Source organism: Pan troglodytes, chromosome 13 (assembly GCF_028858775.2).
Source record: "Pan troglodytes isolate AG18354 chromosome 13, NHGRI_mPanTro3-v2.0_pri, whole genome shotgun sequence".
Classification (NCBI taxonomy): Eukaryota; Metazoa; Chordata; class Mammalia; order Primates; family Hominidae; genus Pan; species Pan troglodytes.
The window spans coordinates 14,249,057-14,269,248 of record NC_072411.2 but is presented as its reverse complement, the minus strand read 5'-3'; the positions used below and the strand labels follow the sequence as shown (position 1 = coordinate 14,269,248).

Here is a 20,192-nt window from a genome sequence, read left to right as displayed (position 1 = left end):
CTGATGTATGAACTTGTCAATAAACACAATTGTTTGTTAACCCTGGGATGCCGGCCCAGTGGGGCAGGCCGAAGCGGGCGCTGCCAGTCGCTCCACCGCTTCGGTGGCAGAACCCGGTATGTGTCCAGGGGCAGGACGGGGCGGGGTGCTGGGGGTGTGGCCTGCGGCGGGTGCCTCTGGAAGGGCGGGGCGAGGGTCTGGGGGTGTGGCCTGTGGCGGGGAGGGCGGGGCGAGTGCTGGGGGTGTGGCCTGCGGTGGGTGCCTCTGGAAGGGCGGGGCGAGTGCTGGGGGTGTGGCCTGCGGCGGGGCGTCGGGGAAAGGCGGGGTCTCAGCCGGCGCTGACGCAGCCATGGCGGAGGCGGCTTTGGAAGCCGCGCGGAGCGAGTTACGAGAATTCCTGGCCGCTGCAAGGGGTGAGTGGCTCTCCCACAGGCTGCGGCGATTTCCGAACACGGGAGGGGCCCTGGGATGCCGCTGACACCGGGGGCTCGGAACCTCGTGTGTGCGACTGCCCCGAGGCCCCGCTCGGGTTGCTCTTCTGTGGCAACCTGCTTCCCTTCTCCCGTGTTCGCGCGCTTCCGCGGCTTCCTGGGTGATTCTGTTCACGTTATTCCCAAGGCCCGGTGCCGTCTTGACCGTGGTCGCGGCGAAGCCCTGTGTTTCCTACAGTCTTGAGCAGCTTGCTGTTGCCGTTGTTGAAAGCTCATCGAAGGCACACAGGTGGTGGTCGGATTCCTCCCCCACGTGCGCCGCCTCCGACCTCAACTCCCTTGTCGCACTTTGGGAGGATTGCAGGCTGACCAAATGGTCCCTGGCTCTTCCCCTGCTTGGTTTTTATTCCTTTTCTTTCTTTCTCTCTTCCCTCCTTCCTTCTTTTTTCTATTTTTAAATGATTTCTTACCACTGAACAGCAACACAGGCTCATGTGTATGTGATGGGTATGTAATATACAATGGTACGCAATGTAAATGAAGCGAGGTTCCCTCCCAGCCCCAGTTTGCATTCTTACAGAAAGATTGTTTATATCCGTGCACACACGACTTTTTACCCTTTTTTTGTACAAATAGTAGCCTGCTAAACACACTCTTCTGCACCGTGTATCTTGGAGATCATTTCACATTCCTCTACCTCAGTCTTTTTCACGTCTGTGTGCTAGTGCTGTATTCACTTAGTCATTTAGGTCATGTCCAATCCGTTGTTTTCAATAATGCTGCAACGAATACTTTGAGGATTGATTTAACAAATACTTATTCAGCATCTCTGTGTGCCAGGCTCTGTTCAGTGTGTTTGAGATACATCACTGAACAAAACAAATCTGTCTTTTACAGTCTATGTCCTGTTACATTCTAAGTGAGAAGGTGGACAATTAACCACAGGTGTACTGAATGAGTACATTGTAGAGTAGAAGAAGTAGGTTAGAAGGTAAGTGCAGGCAAAGCCCTCTGTGGGAGTGTGCCTGTTGTGTTTAGGAAACAGTGAAGAAGCCAGTCTGCAGGAGCAGCGTTTTCTGCACATGTGTGAGTATGTTTGTTGGTTAAATTCTTTATATTTTTTGAGACAGGGTCTTACTGTGTCACACAGGCTGGAGTGCAGTGGCACAATCATAGCTCGCTGCACCTCGACCTCCCAGGTTCAAGAGATCCTCCTGCTTCAGCACCTGGGAGTAGCTGAGACTACAGGCATGCGCCACCACGCCTGGCTAATTTTTTTGAATTTTAGTAGAGACAAGGCGGGTCTCAGATTCCTCAAACAATCCTTCCACCTCAGCATTCCAAAGTTTTGGAACGCCATGGAACACATAAGCCACTGCTCCCGGCCTTGTTAAATTCTTAGCAGAGTTATGGGGTCAAAGCAATTGTTTGGATCCCTTTTGAAATTTTCTCACTTGGAAGCCCCAGGAGAGGAAAGCAGCCATTCTCTAAAGGAAATGGTGAGCAAGTAAAACAAATCCCTAATTGCAGAAGTCCAAAGGGTGAAAAAATGGCAGTTTCCATGCATTTTCAGAATCCCAGGCTGTGTGCAGGACTCACGCCTGTAATCCTAGCACTTCAGGAGACCAAGGTGGGAGGCATCTCTTGAGGCCAGGAGTTCAAGACCAGCGTGGGCAACATAGTGAGACACCATCGTGTGGTGGCATGTGCCTGTAGTCCCACCTCCTGAGGCAAGAGGATTGTCTGAGTCCAGTAGTTTTGATGACAGTGGCGGGCAGTTTGAAGCAGATGCTGTCATCATGCTGGCTGCAGTGGGGAGGCACAAGTCGGGCAGCAGAAGCGGCTCTGGGAGCAGCAGTGGTGGTAGTGAGTCCCCTGTTCCCTGCATCCCCGAGGCAGCCGACTGCACCACCCCCACCCTCACATGGCTGGGCAGGACCTGCTCCTAAGCCCAGACCCTCTGCTGCAGCCTGAACCTCGCTCCCTGCCACATCCCAGAAGCCTGCGAGCACCCTGCCAAAGGTGCAACTGGGACTTGTAGGGACTTGTACTTGTGAGTACAAAAATACTCACACATGTGCACAAAGACCCTGCTCCTGCAAACTGGCTTCTTCACTGTTTCCGGAACACAGGACTACTAGGCTCATTTGTTTGGGGTGGTCAGAGCTGCCATGACATATGCACCTTGCCCGCCACCGCTGTGGGGAAAATGCGAAGAGGAGAGGCAGCTGGGGCCACATGTTCCACAGAGCTGGCGGGAACTGGGGACAATGGGAGCCCCACCCCTTCCAAGTTGGTAGAGTGGGAGCTCCCTAGGCGCAATTACAGCCACCCAAGCCAGGACTGCAACTTAGGCACCCCTGTGCTCTTGGGAGCCAGGAGCAGGCAGGAGCCCCACTCTCCTAGATGCAGCTGCAGCCTCCCAAGCTGCAGCTGTGGACCCAGGCATGTCTGCACTTTTGGGGACCCAGGAAGGCCCCTTCCTGCTGCCGCAGGCTTGGAAGTGCCTGATCCTGCTGTCTGGCTTCTCCTCACTGTCAGCACCTGCTCAGATCATGGAGCAAAGTTGAGGCCGAGCCTGGGTGCTATTGCAGTGCTGACACACCAGCCCCCTGCCTCCTTGGCCCCCTCTGGCCTTTGGGTGCCAACGAGCATGGGAGGGAGGCCAAGAGGGGCTGAGGGCAGCTCAGTGCTGGCCTGCAGGCACCCCTTGGCACAAACAGCTTGGGTGCCGTGAATGGTGGCAAGAGGCAGACAGGTTCCTGGGTGGAAGGTGGCGGGTCCCGGTGAAGCCCGACCTTCAAGCCAGGGAAGGCCTGAAGCCTGGGGGCTGGGCTGCCGGTTCCATGGACCGGAATGGGAACTTTTGGTGCTTTTTCCGGCGCACCCGTGGCTGCCCATGGACCAATAGGCATGTACGTCCTCCCCTGTGAGACCCATAAAAAGCCCCTGACTCAGCCAGACCAGAAGAGACGATGGGACAACCAGCTGCGGGGAGGAGCTGCCCACTGTGGGTCTCCTCTGAGCTATTCTATGGCTCAGTAAAGCTCCTCTTTGTCTTGTTTACCCTCTGCTTGTCTGTGTGTACCTCATTCTTCCTGGATGCAGGACAAGAATTGGGACCTGCTGAGTGGCAGGGCGAAAAGAGCTGTAACATGAAGAGGGCTGAACCATGCGTCTTGCTGGCCACATTGTGGGTGACCAGAAGGAAAGAAGAGCTGCGGCCCTTTGGGGAGTCCAGACCCAGGAGCTCCCCAAGCTGGGGTTCTGACACCCTCTTTAGGGCTCTGCGGTTCCTGGTATCTGCAAGCTTCCAGGCACCACCATGCTTCCCAGTGTCAGCTGTGGAAGCTGCTTATGGTACACCTGGTCTAGCTGCAGCCTTGCAGGAAACCAGCGCCTGTGTTGGCACCTGAAGCTGCCTGCCCCACCGCAGCCCACATGCCTAGCTGTGCGCAGTGGCCAAACCCCACACTCATTTTATTTTTATTTTTTTTTTTTTTGAGATAAAGTCTTGCTCTGTCACCCAGGCTGGAGTGCAGTGGCATGATGATAGCTCATTGCAGCCTCTACCTCTTGGACTCAAGTGATCCTCTGGCTTCAGCCTCTAGTGTAGCTAGGAGTATAGGTGCATGCCACCATGTCCAGTTAATTTTTAATTTTTTTGTAGAGATGGGGTCTCCCTACGTTACCAAGGCTGGTCTTGACCTCCCGGCCTCAGCAATCCTCCTGCCTCTGCCTCCCAAAGTGCTGGGATTACAGACATGAGCCACCACGTCTAGCCCTAAAATATATAGCATGTCAGATGGTGATGAATGCTAACAAGAAAAAATACGGAAAGGAATATAAAGATTTGCGGCAGGGGGACAGATTATAAATTTAGAAAGTATAGTCGGAGAAGGAAGTCTTATCAATGTGATAATTGAGTGAGGACCCAAAGGAGGTAGCTGGAATGTGGATGCCAGCGGAGGAGAGGAGACGGTGGGTTTGAGAGACATAGGAGACAGAATCAACAGGACTCAGAGCCAACCAGTAGGATGACGGGAGTGAAGGAGAAAGCTGAGTCAAAAAGATTTTGATTAGAGGTGACACAGGGCCACTGTAGACCCCTGCGCAGGCGGCACACCACGCAGCCTGCTGAAGTGTACGTGGTGGCCCTGGGTGTCTGGAGATGGTGATGCTGTTCAGCAGGACCCAAACCATAGCCGAGCCCTTCCTTTTCCTCCATTGGTGTCATCTGGTAGTTTGTCTTCCCGGGTAAGAAGGTTGTAAATTTCTTAAGATGATGATTGTGTCATCCCTGATAGCCCCAGATTAGCCAAGCCAAGTTCTGAGCACATTCCTGGTGCTCAGTAAATGTCACTGTTAAAGGGGGCTTCCCAGAGCCACACAACACCCAGAATAGCCCGTGGCCATGGGGCCTCAGCCTTACTCATTCTGGAGCTCCCAATGCCACTTTCATGGTGGCCTTTCCTGGTAGATGCTAGGAGGCTGGCCTCTCCAGGGTGGGAAGGCATAGGGTCCACTGTGCAGACACAGCCCCACAGGGGATTTGGCTTATGGGCTGGGTAGCAGCCTCTGGCCCCATGGATGGTCGGGGCCCATGTGGGTGTGTGTGCATGATGCTTTCTGCTTTCATTTTTCCGTCCTCATCTTTCTATTACTGGTTGTCCAGGGTCCTTTGGTCACCAACGAGCATTTCCCAGTGACACAGCACGGCCTTTCCAGGGATGGCATCTCTTGGGCAGGGACTGGGTGCTGCAGACATCAGCCCTTCCATCCCCTGTCTTCTTCTTTCTCTCAGAGCTCTGCGTGCCTCTTGCTGTGCCCTACCTGGACAAACCCCCAACTCCGCTCCACTTCTGCCGGGACTGGGTCTGCCCCAACAGGCCGTGCATCATCCGGAACACTCTGCAGCACTGGCCGGCCCTCCAGAAGTGGTCCCTCCTCTATTTCAGGTGGGAGCTGCCCTGGGGTCAGGTGTGAGCAGTGATTACTGGCATCTGGGCATGGGCTGAGTGTCCATTCCTCTAGAGCCACAGTGGGCTCCACAGAGGTGAGTGTGGCCGTGACCCCAGATGGTTACGCGGATGCCGTGAGAGGGGATCGCTTCATGATGCCAGCTGAGTGCTGCCTGCCCCTGAGCTTCATGCTGGATGTGCTGGAGGGCCGGGCCCAGCACCCTGGAGTCCTCTATGTGCAGAAGCAGTGCTCCAACCTGCCCACCGAGCTGCCCCAGCTGCTGCCTGATCTGGAATCCCATGTGCCCTGGGCCTCCGAAGCCCTGGGTGAGTGGAGGTGGGGTGGTCCTGGCCCTGGACAGGGAAGATATGGGAAGGAGGGGGGTCAGCCTGTTTGCCCTTAGGTGATGACCTGGCCTATGGGCTTGGTCCTGTCAGCATCTGGTGCAGCTCACTAAATACATTCCCAGGCCTTGACTTAATCATAGATGAACTGCCAAAGATTGTTGTCCTTCCTTCTGCCCCAGGGAGGGAGGACCCCTTCCCCAAGATTTCCCAACCTCTGCCTCTTCTCCCTGACCCCTTTCTTGGGATTCTTCTGTGCTCACCCAGGTTTTGGCTCTGGCATCACTGGATGGCAGCTTTCCCCAGCCTGGCCTTCCTAACTTGCTCTCTGCCTTCTGCCCTGCAGGAAAGATGCCCGATGCTGTGAACTTCTGGCTGGGGGAGGCGGCTGCGGTGACTTCTTGTAGGTGTAAGGGGAATACAAAGGTGGGGAAGGAGCAGGTTGGGGCAGAGGGAGGGAAGACGAGGCCAGGAGTGGAGGGATGGCCCTGGGTGGAGGTTGGGCTGTTCTCTAAGATTTCTTTTGGCTTCTAGGACTCGGGCACCACAGAGGGTTTCCCCTGACAGCTGAGGTCGGGGAATGGACCCATGGCATTGGGGGCGGGTGCATTGTTTCTTCTAGACCCAAAGAAACCTCCCTGAAGGCCCGCTGGGCCAGGGGGTAAGTGTAGGAGAACTTCCCCTCTTGTTGAAGAGGAGTCCAGGGCCTGGTGAGCATCAGGTCCCTGGTAGGCAGAGTTCCAGAATGCCCATCAGAGCCCCTGGCATCTCCAGCCCACTGGCTCTGTGCGTGCTTCTCTTTTGTCGTAGGCCGTCTTGGGGTGCAGGGCTCTCAGCATGAGGGTTTGCCTCCTCCCGTGCCCCTGCCCTCCATACCCTGCCCCCGGGCCTTCTTTCTGTTGGCAGTGCACAAGGACCACTATGAGAACCTCTACTGCGTGGTCTCAGGAGAGAAGCATTTCCTGTTCCATCCGCCCAGCGACCGGCCCTTCATCCCCTATGGTAGGGGATGTGGCCTGCAGGGAGGGGCTGGGGAACAGCTGGCCCAAGGGGGAGGGAGGCAGCAAGAGCCTGGGAGGCCAGTTCCCAGGCCTGAGGTGTGGCTGTGGCATCCCCAGTGCACCAGGGCCCCTGATCCCCTTGCCCCTGCCCAGGGCTGGCTGGGGTGGAGGAGGGTCTGGCAAGTTCCAGGCTGTTTGCAATTCCCCCACACCCTTCTCCCTTGGGCTCCAGAGCTGTACACGCCGGCAACCTACCAGCCAACTGAAGAGGGCACCTTTAAGGTGGTGGATGAAGAGGCCATGGAGAAGGTGTCTGTCCTGTTCTTGGGCTCTAGGGAGGGAGAAGGGCAGAAGCCTGACTCTGAAGAGCAGGCGCAAAAGATCTGGGGAGGTGGCACCTTGCTCTGAAAAGTCCCTAAGTCTGAGGCCTTTCAGTGCTGAGCCAAGCAGGGCCTGTGGTGTTGACCTTTGGAAGGGACAGAGCCTGAAGTCCTGGGGGGTCTGCGGGGCTGCTCCCTGGCATCTGATGTGTTCCCAGGTGCCCTGGATCCCACTGGACCCCTTGGCGCCAGACCTAGCACGGTACCCTAGTTACAGTCAGGCCCAGGCCCTTCGCTGCACGGTGCGGGCCGGTGAGATGCTCTATCTGCCGGCTCTGTGGTTCCACCACGTCCAGCAGTCCCAGGGCTGCATCGCAGGTGAGGAGTTGCCCAGGCCGCCTGGGGACAGGCCCTGCCAAGGTCCAGCAGGGCCTCTGGGGGGAGGCTTGGGAGGCTCTGGGTCAGAAGAGGGATCTTCATGCTCAGATCCCCGTTCTTCCCACAGTGAATTTCTGGTATGACATGGAATACGACCTCAAGTATAGTTACTTCCAGCTGCTCGACTCCCTCACCAAGGCTTCAGGCCTTGACTGATGGAGCGCTGGTGAACACGACCAAGCACGCCTCGGGGGACAGGGCCAGCCCCTCCCTGGCCGGGTCAATTCTCGAGAGAGCCTGGAGTGTGCATGCTGGCTGCTGGCCCCGGGTCCAGCATGGCTTGAGATCAGCTGTGGAGGATCTTGGAATGTGGTTATAAGGACTCAAGGTGCCAGGCAGGTCTGGGTGAGGGTTCTCAGGAAGTTGCCACACAGGTGAGCAGAGTGGGGATCAGGTGCAGCGGCACCTCTCCCCAGCGCTGTGATGTTGGGCAAGTCACTGCGTCTCGGGCATTGGTGTCCTGTCAGTAAAGAGATAATAATGGCTGTACCTCACGGGGCTGTTGTGGGCTTGGAGATGATGTCTATGAGGACCAGCATGGAGCTGGCACACAGGACATGTTGAATAAAAGGTAGCTGTGAGTCGTACGTCCTTTTTTTTTTTTTTTTTTTTAAGATGGGGTCTCGCTCTGTCACCCAGGCTGGAGTGCAGTGGTGTGATGTCAGCTCACTGCAAGCTCCGCCTCCCAGGTTCACACTATTCTGCCTCAGCCTCCCAAGTAGCTGGGACTACAGGTGCGTGCCACCATGCCCGGCTAATTTTTTTGTATTTTTAGGAGAGACGGGGTTTCACCGTGTTAGCCAGTATGGTCTTGATCTCCTGACCTCATGATCCACCTGCCTCGGCCTCCCAAAAGTGCTGGGATTACAGGTGTGAGCCACTGCGCCTGGCTTATGAGTCGTATGTTCTGATCCTCCCTCTTGAAGTTGCCTTCTGTGGTCTAAGGAGGGCCTGAAGGTTCAGGTAAAAACTTCAGGGTGACCTTCACTGGGGGTGAGGGCTGGATCCCAGCCTGGGCCCAAAGAGCCGTCCGCTGCCCAAGTCCCGCTGTCCATGAGAGCCACCGCAGCCCCTCCCTGGGACAAGCAAGCAGACCTGAGTCTTGTAGCTCTCTGGTCCGGACCTCTTTGGCCCAGGACCTTGAGAGCTATTCCTAGCTCTCCTATGGTTACTGTCCTCCCCCAGTTCAGGGGCAGCAGGTGGGACCTGGTGCCCTGGGGATAACCCCTGTTTCTCCCATAACAGGCACAGGCAGGAAGGGACGGAAGCCCCCGCCTCTCCTGGGGCTGTCCCTCTGAGGAAAGAGTTGGTCTCCACACGCTGACCCCCCCACAAATCATGCCCTGGAGGCAGAAGAACCCCCTGCCCCTGAGTGCCAACCCACAGGCCTCATCCCTGGCCACTCAGCCCCTAGCTTTCAAGGGCTGTTTTATGTGACAGCCACTCCCCTGCCTGTCGTGAGGGGGCCCGGGTGTTCATCTCAGATTGATGGAGCCCTGCCATCAAGACTGGGCATTCCTGTCCAACAGGTGCCAGAGTTGCGAAAGGCCTGTGACAGGGAACTCCACTCTTCCCTTGGCTGCTGTTCTGGGACTCACCCCTGCTTTCCTTCTGCTCAGCCCCTGGCAGCAAGCTCTCCAGGCTGGGATTGCAGGGCTGGGTGGGGCAGGCCCAGCTGGTAAAGGCTGGCGAGTGCCACAGAGGTATCAGGAGCTCTAGTATAGGCTTAGGGTGCCTCATTTCCTGGACAGGTGGCTGGTTCAGGAGTGGGTGTGGAGCTTAGGTGGAGCAGAGGCGGCGGGTAGGAGGGACTTGGGACCAATTGGGACATCACATCCCTGGCTCTGGGTTAGAAAGCTGACAGTCCTTGATCCTGTGGCCACTGCCCCATCATTCCTGCTCCTGAGGACTCAGTCTCATGGCTGTGGTAAGGCCTGGCAGGGCCCTGGGTCCCTACTGGGACCCCTGGTCTCTACCTGGGGCCTAGTTAATATGTTTCTTATGGGAGCTGTGGTCTTCTCCAGGGGTAGGGAGGGGAGTTTATTGACCACAAGACCAGGGTAGTGGGCAGAAGCCAGGGGAGAAGGAGGCTTGGGGATGAGGGATCCGTCCTGAGTGTTTTCTGTCCTGGGAACGGGCTCCTGGCAGAGCTCCCTGGCACCATAGATTTGGGCCCTGGAGACTCAGAGGCTCCCAGCTGCCGCCCTGAGGCCCTGGAAGCAAGTGGCTCCTCCATGCTCCTCTGACTCAGTTGCCTGGAGTGTGAGGGCCCTGGGCTGACCCTGGTGGATGAGGCCCTCCAGCACTGCCCTGGACCTGGTTGCTCCCTGGACTTGACCTGTTAGGGTCCTTGCGGAGGCAGGTGGAAGGCCGAAAGGAAGCAGTTGGCACAGGCTTCCCTGGTCCCGGTGCACCTGCCAGGCTGCATTCCCAGAACCCGGGGCATGGGTTTGGAGGGAGCTACCGGGGGACCATCTTCAGCCTGACCTGGCAGGACCTGGAGGACATGACAGCCTGTGAGGGGTCTGAGCTAGGAGCCGCCTCCCCTGCCCAGGAGAGAGCCCATTTCCAGGATGCTCTTCTGACCGGGGTGGAGGGGGAGGGTACGAGAGCAGCTCAGCCTGGGGCCCAAGGCCCTGATGTGCTACTTCCCCTCCCTCGATAGCTTATGTCCCCTGCCACCCAAGACCAGCCGGAAAGCTGCTTAGCTGGGGTGTGGGCTGGGGATGTGGGGTGGAGAGCCTAAAGGATACTAGCCCAAGAAGGTGGAAGCAGGTCTGTGTGAGGCATAAATCTGGAGCCAGCCTGCCCGGGCTCCAACCCCAATTGTGGACCTCAGGCAAGTGACTGCTTCTCTGTGCCTCAGTTTCCTTGTGGAGTGGGCCATCGTAAATAGTATCTGTGCATAAGGTGGTTGTGCGATAAATGAGTTAATGTATGCAAAGCCCTTGGCCCAGAGCCGGCGCAGAGCATTGTGTAAGTGCTGGCAGGCGTCGTGATGGAGATATCATGTCTCCTCTTGTTGATTCAGGATTCTGATGAGATGGAGGATGGGCCTGGGGTTCAGGATTAGGCCTTGAGGCACTGCTCCAGCCTCCTTTGTGGCCCCTGTCACCCTTGGCTTCATCAGCCCGTAGCAGGTCTCCCCTCTCCCACCTCTGCAGGCAGAGGTGTCCAGGACCTGCCTGCTCACGGTTCGTGTCCTGCAGGCCCATCGCCTACCCTCTAAGGACCTAGGTGAGTGCGCACCGCCCTGGCCCCTGTGCTGGGCTGAGGGAGGAGGAGGGTGCTGAGGAGGAGGGTGCTGTGGCTGGATTTGGTGGAGGCGGGTGGGCCGGTGGGCAGGGCCTACAGGAGGGAGCTGAGAGGAGCTTCTGGGTGGAAGGTGGCAGCTGGGGCTCTGCCTCTGGCCCCCACTTCCCCCCACTTCCCCTCCCCCTCAGTCTTAACCCACATGGGGCTCTAGGTGATGGAAGGAAGTGGGTCTGGGCGGCTGGGAAGGGCTCTTGTCCACCGCTGGGCACTTGTTCCTTCCTGCAGTGACCCCCTCTGTCTGCTACGTGACTCTCTGGCTGCCCATGGCCTGCAGCCACAGGCTCCAGACACGCACGGTCAAGAACAGCAGCAGCCCTGTCTGGAACCAGAGCTTTCACTTCAGGATCCACAGGCAGCTCAAGGCGGGCCAGGCATCAGCGCTGCCTCTACCCACATCTCGCCAGCCACTGCCGCTGCCCTGCTCACCTTTCTGTCCCCTCCCTCCTGCAGCCCTGTCACTCTTTTCCCCTCCAGAATGTCATGGAACTGAAAGTCTTTGACCGGGACCTGGTGACCGGAGATGACCCTGTGTTGTCAGTACTGTTTGATGCGGGGACTCTGCGGGCTGGGGAGTTCCGGCGTGAGAGCTTCTCACTGAGCCCTCAGGCAAGGCGGTGTTTCCACGGCAGCCCTAGCTGGTGTCTGGGTTGAAATCTCCACGCGCACACATGCACACACACGCATGTCTCATACTCACTGACATATGTGCACTCCTTCTGACCCTTTCTAACTTACTTCTGGCTCTCTTCCCAGGGTGAGGGGCGCCTGGAAGTTGAATTTTGCCTGCAGAGTCTGTGAGTCAGGGGCCTGGGGCAGTTTGGGTGGGAGTGCCATGTGGGAAGGACAGCACTAGTGCCTGGGGGATGCCCAGGTCTCTGTGGGGTGGGAACCTGGACTCCTGCTAAGGGGGCTCTGGGGGCTCTTTCCAGGGCTGACCGTGGCGAGTGGCTCGTCAGCAATGGCGTTCTGGTGGTGAGTGTGCCAGTGCTCTGGGAGGCAGTCTGGGGTCCCCGGGACTCCCTCATGCCAGCGACTTGAGGTACAGGCCCACCGCTGCCTCAGCCTGGGGACCCTGGGATTTCAGTTTGTTAAGGGAATACAATCTCAAGGGCCCAGGTAATGAAGTGCAGACCAGCAGCAGCCGGGGTGCTGCGAGGGTGGGGTCCCTGAATGGGGGGTGGGGTTAGTGTCTGAGGGGCTGTCTTCATGACTCAGGCCTGGGAGCTCTCCTGCTTGCACGTTCAACTGGAGGAGACAGGAGACCAGAAGTGTGAGTCCCCAACCCACTGGGACAGCCCCTGGCTCTCAGCTCTTGTCTTCCCCCTTTAAGCATTGGACAATTCTCCCTGGGGCCTGAGCTTTCCCCTTAGGCCTTCTCGGGGGACCGTGGTGGGGGATCCATCTCCACCAGACCATTTCAGCAGGGAGAGGGAGGTGCCCTCCAGGCCACGCAGCAAGATGGGTTCTGTGGGCAGAGATACCGTCCCCAGCCTCTCTGCTCTGGTTCCTGTTTCCAGCCTCAGAGCACAGAGTTCAGCTTGTGGTTCCTGGGTCCTGTGAGGGTCCACAGGAGGCCTCTGTGGGCACTGGCACCTTCTGCTTCCACTGCCCAGCCTGCTGGGAGCAGGAACTGAGTATTCACCTGCAGGTAGTGTGCCTCGCTCCCTCGAGGTGGGGCCCCCAGAACTTCCTCCCTCCCTCTGCACCTCCTCCCAGTCTGACCTCTGCTCCACCTGGCAGAGTGGGCACCCTGGCAGCATGTGTGGGCCCATGCTGGCCTCCCCTTCCCATCCCTCCCAGACCTCTATGGCTGCCGGTGGGAGTTTGGTGAGGTCTTTGCTAGGAGTGGAAGCGTAAAGATTCTTAGGTCTCCATTCTTTGTCCCCTGCAGGATGCCCCCGAGGAGCAACTAAAGGTGCCCCTGAGTGCCCTGCCCTCTGGTCAAGTGGTGAGGCTTGTCTTCCCCACGTCCCAGGAACTGGCCTCCCAGGGAAGGAAGCAAGGTGCCTGGATGGGGCTGGGACCCAGGCCACAAAGGGAGGGGCCTGCTTCCCGCTTCTCCGTGGGTCACACCCTGAGCAGGTGCTGGGGCCAGGCTCTTTGGGGAGTGTCCTCTGAGCATTCCTGCTTCAGGCCTGGCGTCTGTGGAGACAGTGGCGGGGCGGGGGTGGTGCGCCGGGGATCAGGGTAAGAGGACCAGAGCTGGGTGGAGGTGGCCGACCTTTTGTGACTGGGGCCTTCACGGTTTTCAGGAGCCCCTGATGAGAGTGGAGCTGAAAAAAGAAGCAGGGTGAGAGGCCTGGCTGGGGACTGGGCAAGGCCCTGGAAAACAACCAGGGCGCGGGGCTGGAGGAGGCCTGGAGGAGTGAGGGGGAGAAACAGCCGCCCCTCATCCTCATGCTCCCTGAAGGGGCTCAGGCTTGCGCTCGGGGGGGCACGAAGTACCGGGAGGAGTACTGGGAGGAGTCTTAGCACCTATGGTCAGAGGGGTGAGTGACCGGCCCAGTGCCAGGCACCCGGGGAGCACTTGATAAATGTTTGGCTGGAAAATGCAGGGAGGCGAGGATGGAAAATGGTAACATGGTTTGGGGCGCAGAGAGGGCAGGAAAACCAAGAGAGAGAAGAGGGGAAATTGCGCCCTTTTGGGTGGAAGCTGTTATGGCTGGACCTTAAATGATCTTCGTAGAGTTGTCGCCCACCCTGGCCCTCTGTCTTGAGAGAGTGGCTTCTCACCTCACAGACACAGGATTATTGGTCCTTTTCTGCCCTGCCCACTGCCCTGCCCCCTGCCCTTTTTTTTTTTTTTTTTTTTTGAGACGGAGTCTCTCTCTGTCGCCCAGGCTGGAGTGCAATGGCGCGATCTTGGCTCACTGCAACCTCCGCCTCTGGGGTTCAAGCGATTCTCCTGCCTCAGCCTCCCGAGTAGCTGGGATTATGGGTGCCCACCACCACACCCAACTAATTTTTGTATTTTTAGTGGAGACGGGGTTTCCCCACATTGGCCAGGCTGGTCCTGGCCTCAAGTTATATGCCTGCCTCAGCCTCCCAAAGTGCTTTGAACTCCGTGGGTAAGGGACAGAACACGAGACTTGGAGGTGGGGATCTATGGTATGGGGCCTGCCTGGGGGCCTGTCTGCACCTGGGACCCCAAGCAGCCTCTTTCGGCCACGGCATTCTGGGTCCTGCCAGTCTGCTTTGCTGCATTCCCAAGCATGTCCACATGGACACACTCTCCCCAGGTGTCAAACTTCAGTCTTGTGACACGGGAGTGGCATTGAGGGTTGGGGAGAAGAGGGAGGGCAGTAGGTATTACAGGTGAGGCAGACCCGGCTTTCCATTCTCTGGGGAGGGTTGAGAGCTGTCTCACAGTCTCTTCCTTCCCCAGCCAGACTGAGGGAGCTGGCCGTGCGACTGGGCTTCGGGCCCTGTGCAGAGGAGCAGGCCTTCCTGAGCAGGAGGAAGCAGGTGGTGGCCGCGGCCTTGAGGCAGGCCCTGCAGCTGGATGGAGACGTGCAGGAGGATGAGGTTTGGGGGCTGGGCTGGATGGGGTGTCCCCGGGCTTGCTTGGGCCTAGCTCCTGGTGCTGAACACTGGAGCTGCTTGTCCCCGATCTAGACCAGAGCTCGTAGCTGCCTGTCCCCACCCTGCTTCCTCTCACCTGGTGTTAGCAGGGACTTGGTACAGGCAGAGTGTTGCTTGAGGCACCTGGAGCCCACATGGGAGCTACCTCATGGGGCTGGCTTTCCTACTCTGTTTCTTGGTTCTCAGCCTAGCCTGTCTGAGGAGGGAGACAGATATCTGGTATGAGGCCTGTTGGCCCAGGGTGCTTCAGGAGGTTCATATTAGCCTGGGCCATCTCCTGGGGGAGTGATGGCAATTTGGGAAAATTTTGAGGCAGGCCCTGGGGCTTCCAGAAAGTGAGCATCAGGCTCGGGGGCTGAGGGCAAGGAGATGAGGCTCAGAACTTGCCTGGGCCATTTTTTCCTGGAGCCCTTAGGACTGGAGGAGCTGGGCACTCAAAAGGCTGTTTCTGGCCCCCAGGACTGACTCAGAACTGGTCCCAAGACCTGTGATCAGGCCTTAGCTGTGGGCTGGGTGGCCACTTGACCTGCTATCTCTTCTTCCTGTGACTTGGCCTTCCCCATCCCTAGGGCCTCTACAGGCCTGGCTCTCTTCTTTTCCAGATCCCAGTGGTAGCTATTATGGCCACTGGTGGTGGGATCCGGGCAATGACTTCCCTGTATGGGCAGCTGGCTGGCCTGAAGGAGCTGGGCCTCTTGGATTGCGTCTCCTACATCACCGGGGCCTCGGGCTCCACCTGGTGAGCTGGGGGCAGGCTGATGCTGGACCCTGTGTGGCAGGGGGTGCTGGTGCCAGGGTTCTCCTAGGCCTCTGAGAAAACTAGAAGGGCTGGGAGAATGAATGTGCCAGGGAGAAACGTGCTCAAGGGGACCCTGGGAAGGTCCCTGCCAGGCCATTGTCCTAGAAAGCCCGGGGCACGTGGGGTCTAGACGGGGTCCTTCAGTGACAGCCGTCTGGCTTTGGCTTTTCCCAGGGCCTTGGCCAACCTTTATGAGGACACAGAGTGGTCTCAGAAGGACCTGGCAGGGCCCACTGAGTTGCTGAAGACCCAGGTGACCAAGAACAAGCTGGGTGTGCTGGCCCCCAGCCAGCTGCAGCGGTACCAGCAGGAGCTGGCCGAGCGTGCCCGCTTGGGCTACCCAAGCTGCTTCACCAACCTGTGGGCCCTCATCAACGAGGCGCTGCTGCATGATGAGGTGCGGGGGCTGCGGCCTGGGGGCAGAGCCAGGGCAAGGGCTGGAGCTGGGGCTCGGTGCTGGACAGCAGGGTGGGAAAGGCCCTGGGCACCCAGGCCGCTGTGGGTTTAGGTTCTACGCATCTTTCCCCAGCCCCATGATCACAAGCTCTCAGATCAACGGGAGGCCCTGAGTCATGGCCAGAACCCTCTGCCCATCTACTGTGCCCTCAACACCAAAGGGCAGAGCCTGACCACTTTTGAATTTGGGGGTGAGTGGCCCAAAAGCTGAGACCTGTGCCCTTGCAGTTGGTGGAATAAGGGGAGACGGGGCCTGTGTGCAGATTGCAGATGTCACACCCACCTCTCCTGAGCCAGGTCCCTTGCTTTCTGGAGACCGGCACCCTACCGGGGTCCCTCAGCCCTTTGGGAAGGAGGCAGGGGCCTTAGGTCCTATGCACAAAGCCCAGGCCACAAGGCCTGGGCCTCCTGGTCCTCAGCTGCCCTAAAGCAAAACCCTGGGTCGGGGTGGGGGTGTGGGTGCCTAAGGGCTCTGCACCATGAGGCTGAGGGGTGGACTCCTCACAGAGTGGTGCGAGTTCTCTCCCTACGAGGTCGGCTTCCCCAAGTACGGGGCCTTCATCCCCTCTGAGCTCTTTGGCTCCGAGTTCTTTATGGGGCAGCTGATGAAGAGGCTTCCTGAGTCCCACATCTGCTTCTTAGAAGGTGAGGGGCACTGGCAGGCTGGGGAAGCTGGGCCGAGCAGGGAAAATGGGTCCTGGGTGAGAGGGCAGCCTCGGTCAGAAGAGTTTCCTGGGCCAGGACTGGCCATGGGGAAGGGTAGGGTTGGGACAAGAGTCGGGGGCCCTCTTCCCTCACGGCTGCTCTTTCAGGTATCTGGAGCAACCTGTATGCAGCCAACCTCCAGGACAGCTTATACTGGGCCTCAGAGCCCAGCCAGTTCTGGGACCGCTGGGTCAGGAACCAGGCCAACCTGGGTAAGTGCTCCGACCCCCTTCATAAGGGTGCCAAGGGGCAGCCAGCTGGGGCTGCACCAGGGGGCGGGGGGTTCACACCTCTTCCCCCTCCAGGGTCACCACCAAGGTGGGGATAAAGGTGCAGGAGTCCCTGTTTCCCCACCTTGCCTGTGTAGACAAGGAGCAGGTCCCCCTTCTGAAGATAGAAGAACCACCCTCAACAGCCGGCGGGATAGCTGAGTTTTTCACCAATCTTCTGACGTGGCGTCCACTGGCCCAGGCCCCACATAATTTCCTGCGTGGCCTCCATTTCCACAAAGACTACTTTTCAGCATCCTCACTTCTCCACATGGAAAGGTACTTGCTTCTCTCCAAAGTCCTCCTATGGCCACCTGAGCCTTGAGTCCCCAGTCCAGATACCCCTCACAGTCCACTCCCATTCTCCTGCTTTGAGCTTGATTGCCTGGACTACTTGGAACAGGGGTCTTTTTCTCCTTGTCTTGGGGACCCAGGGCCCACCTGCAGGGCTGTGGGGGTGTTGGTTCAGCAGGGACCAGAGGCCAGAGTCTCTCCTTCCAGCAGGAATCTGGTACCCTTGGTATCTGTGACAATTGCTGCTCTCCCCAACCTTCCAGCTACCACTCTGGATGGGCTCCCCAACCAGCTGACACCCTCGGAGCCCCACCTGTGCCTGCTGGATGTTGGCTACCTCCTCAATACCAGCTGCCTGCCCCTCCTGCAGCCCACTCGGGACGTGGACCTCATCCTGTCATTGGACTACAACCTCCACGGAGCCTTCCAGGTTGGGAAGGGTGGGCAGCCCCCCAGGGAGGCGGTGGGTGGCCCCTGTCCCCTGAAGAGAGGGGCTTTGGAGTCCAGTGTCTGGTTCAGCTTCCTTTAGGAGCTGTGACTGGGACACTGGAATCTTAATTTGCCACCAGAGGAGCTCATTCTTTTCCGGAAGTTGGGAAGCTGGCGAGGTTCTCCTGGTATCTGGGTCCCCTTTACTGACCTGCGAGGTGTGGTCCTGGGCCTCTGGGCCCACCTGCTGAGTCTGCTTTGGCTCCCAGTGTCAGAACTGGAATGCTGGGAGTAACCCGGCTCCGTCTAGCCCCAGAGGAGCTGCCACCGAGGCCTGTCAGGTGTGGAGAGTTTTTTCCAACGACTGGCTTCGTAGGCCCCACTGGAGACCGTTTTGGCATTTGAGCCCCAGGTCCTGTGCATCTTACGTCAGCCCCAGTGTTGAGGATGCCAGGGGCCCTGTCCCTCTGAAGCCCCTTCTGCCTGCCCTGCAGCAGTTGCAGCTCCTGGGCCGGTTCTGCCAAGAGCAGGGGATCCCGTTCCCGCCCATCTCGCCCAGCCCCGAAGAGCAGCTCCAGCCTCGGGAGTGCCACACCTTCTCCCACCCCACCTGCCCCGGAGCCCCTGTGGTGCCGCACTTTCCTCTGGTCAGCGACTCCTTCCGGGAGTACTCGGCCCCTGGTGAGCTGCTGTTCACCTCCCCATCCTGCTGCCCCAGTCCCCCACACCTCCTCTGTCCCCTGTGCCTCTCCAAACCCGTCTTCCCCACAACGTGTTCCCCATGCCAGGCTGCACTCTCTCCACAGGGGTCCGGCGGCCACCCGAGGAGGCGGCAGCTGGGGAGGTGAACCTGTCTTCATCGGACTCTCCCTACCACTACACGAAGGTGACCTACAGCCAGGAGGACGTGGACAAGCTGCTGCACCTGACACATTACAATGTCTGCAACAACCAGGAGCAGCTGCTGGAGGCTCTGCGCCAGGCAGTGCAGCGGAGGCGGCAGTGCAGGCCCCACTGATGGCCGGGGCCCCTGCCACCCCTAACTAACTAACTCTCATTCATTCCCTGGCTGCTGAGTTGCAGGTGGGAACTGTCATCACGCAGTGCTTCAGAGCCTCGGGCTCAGGTGGCACTGTCCCAGGGTCCAGGCTGAGGGCTGGGAGCTCCCTTGCGCCTCAGCAGTTTGCAGTGGGGTAAGGAGGCCAAGCCCATTTGTGTAATCACCCAAAACCCCCCGGCCTGTGCCTGTTTTCCCTTCTGCGCTACCTTGAGTAGTTGGAGCACTTGATACGTTACAGACTCATACAAATGTGAGGCGCTGAGACCATCTGTTATTACTGCTGAGAAGGGCCATGTCATTCTAGGCTCTGGGCTGTACATGGCAAGGGCTGGTACAGAGCTCGCTCATCAGTGTTCTTCCTCCGAAGAGCACATTCTCTGCACACATCTGCGTCTACCTGTGCTCAGAGTCACCCCTTCCAAGCAAGGAGGAGGCCACATGGGCGTGGGGTAGCCCTGGCCTTGCCCACCTGCTCTGCCGTAACACGTCTCCTCTTCACCCAGACAGGAATGCAGGGGGAGGCCAGGCAATGGCTGTTTCCTGCCACATGGTAGGACCCATCTAACCAGAAGGAACTGTCTATTCCAGAAGCTGGGCCTGGGGAACTGGGTTGAAGCAGCCACGGGAAGGAGCCCTTTTGCCTGTAGCTGAGTCCCATTCTGGTCCCTTAGATGTGTCCTCGCTTGTGCCCCTGAAGTTTGGTGTTGCACTGGGGTTCACCTCAGGGATCAGACCTGTTGGGAAAACGGAATGAATTTAGTAGGGTATGGCCACCCCAGAATCTTCTCCAAACAAACAAACACTGGTGCCCCTGCCCTCCCCTGGACCAGCCAGCCTCCTAGAATAAGCGTGGGAGTGGATTCCAGAGCTGACAGGCGCTGCGGCAGCGACCACAGTGACGGGTGAGTGGGTGGGAATTGCCTCGACTTTCATAACCCAACTCGACGTCTGTCAGCTGGCCTAGTGGCCCCAGCCCTGGGTTAGAGACAGCAGAAAAAATGGCTGTCCTGGTAGCCTCAGGAGCCACTGTGTCCAGGACAAGGCCTGTCCCGTCAGCAACACATCATCTAAATCAAATCATATATTGGGCTCTGCAGGACTGGGAGCAGATGGTTACACTGGAGACCACAGCCGCGGCTGCCACCCCTCATGGTATGAGCCCTCCAGGCACACGGCTGTATATGCGTGTGCACGTCTAGGCACATCCTGGCATGGGGCCCATGCACGGAGGATTTGCCTGTCTCCAGTCCCTCCTCCACTTTCACCTAACCTCAGGTGTCCCCTCCCCCTGGAGAGCCTGAAGCCCTCTGGTTTGGAAGGGAAGGAGATGTGGGTGAGGGGGGTTGAGCATCGAAATGATGCTGGGATCTACAAGGAGGGACTGAGGAGCCAGGTAAGAGCCTCCTGCCCCCGCACATCCACCTTCGCATCTCCTCCCTGGCCTGCAGGCCGGGACGTGCTGGCCCTCTCCATTGCCATGGAGTGGGGATTGGGGAAAGCAGGGGAGGACCAGGTAGAGAACGGGTTGGAAGAAGGGTGGGGCAGGGTCTGGCTGTCCTGCCAATGTGCTGTGCCTTGGAGAGGGGAGAGGAGGGAGGAAAGTGAGGAGTGCATGGGAAACAAACCCAGGCAGGCTCTCAGCACTGGGCAGAGGGAAACCTGGCCGCTCCTCCCACAAGCAGCCGAGCAGGAAGGGCACAGGGAGCCTGGGCAGCTTCGTCTACAGGGTCCCCACACCAGAGCATGGAGTGAGCCCTGGGAGGGGACCACTGTCGAGTCTGTGGAAA

The 20,192-nt window shown here is 58.5% G+C and overlaps 2 protein-coding genes across 2 annotated transcripts in view; one reads left to right on the top strand and one right to left on the bottom strand.

Moving 5' to 3' along the window:
• Positions 1–218: 218 nt before the first annotated feature.
• Positions 219–18,667, top strand: LOC748548 (cytosolic phospholipase A2 beta). Its single transcript, XM_054678865.2, is given in 26 exon segments — positions 219–413; positions 5,236–5,389; positions 5,466–5,719; positions 6,084–6,140; positions 6,644–6,739; positions 6,971–7,047; positions 10,661–10,733; positions 11,037–11,173; positions 11,286–11,417; positions 11,565–11,605; positions 11,741–11,783; positions 12,027–12,081; positions 12,329–12,459; positions 12,703–12,792; positions 13,067–13,101; positions 14,201–14,336; positions 14,996–15,132; positions 15,367–15,589; positions 15,722–15,839; positions 16,156–16,293; positions 16,461–16,565; positions 16,721–16,869; positions 16,871–16,901; positions 17,180–17,346; positions 17,840–18,026; positions 18,152–18,667. Coding segments are annotated over 26 exon segments (3,042 nt in total). The 5' UTR covers positions 219–349; the 3' UTR covers positions 18,364–18,667.
• Positions 18,668–18,758: 91 nt separating this feature from the next.
• The window catches only part of LOC129143446 (spectrin beta chain, non-erythrocytic 5-like), a 28,006-nt gene continuing 26,572 nt past the window's right edge, over positions 18,759–20,192 (bottom strand). Inside the window, 1 exon segment of the mRNA XM_063790317.1 lies at positions 18,759–19,139. Coding sequence (XP_063646387.1) covers positions 19,127–19,139 — 13 coding nt within the window. The 3' untranslated portion in view covers positions 18,759–19,126.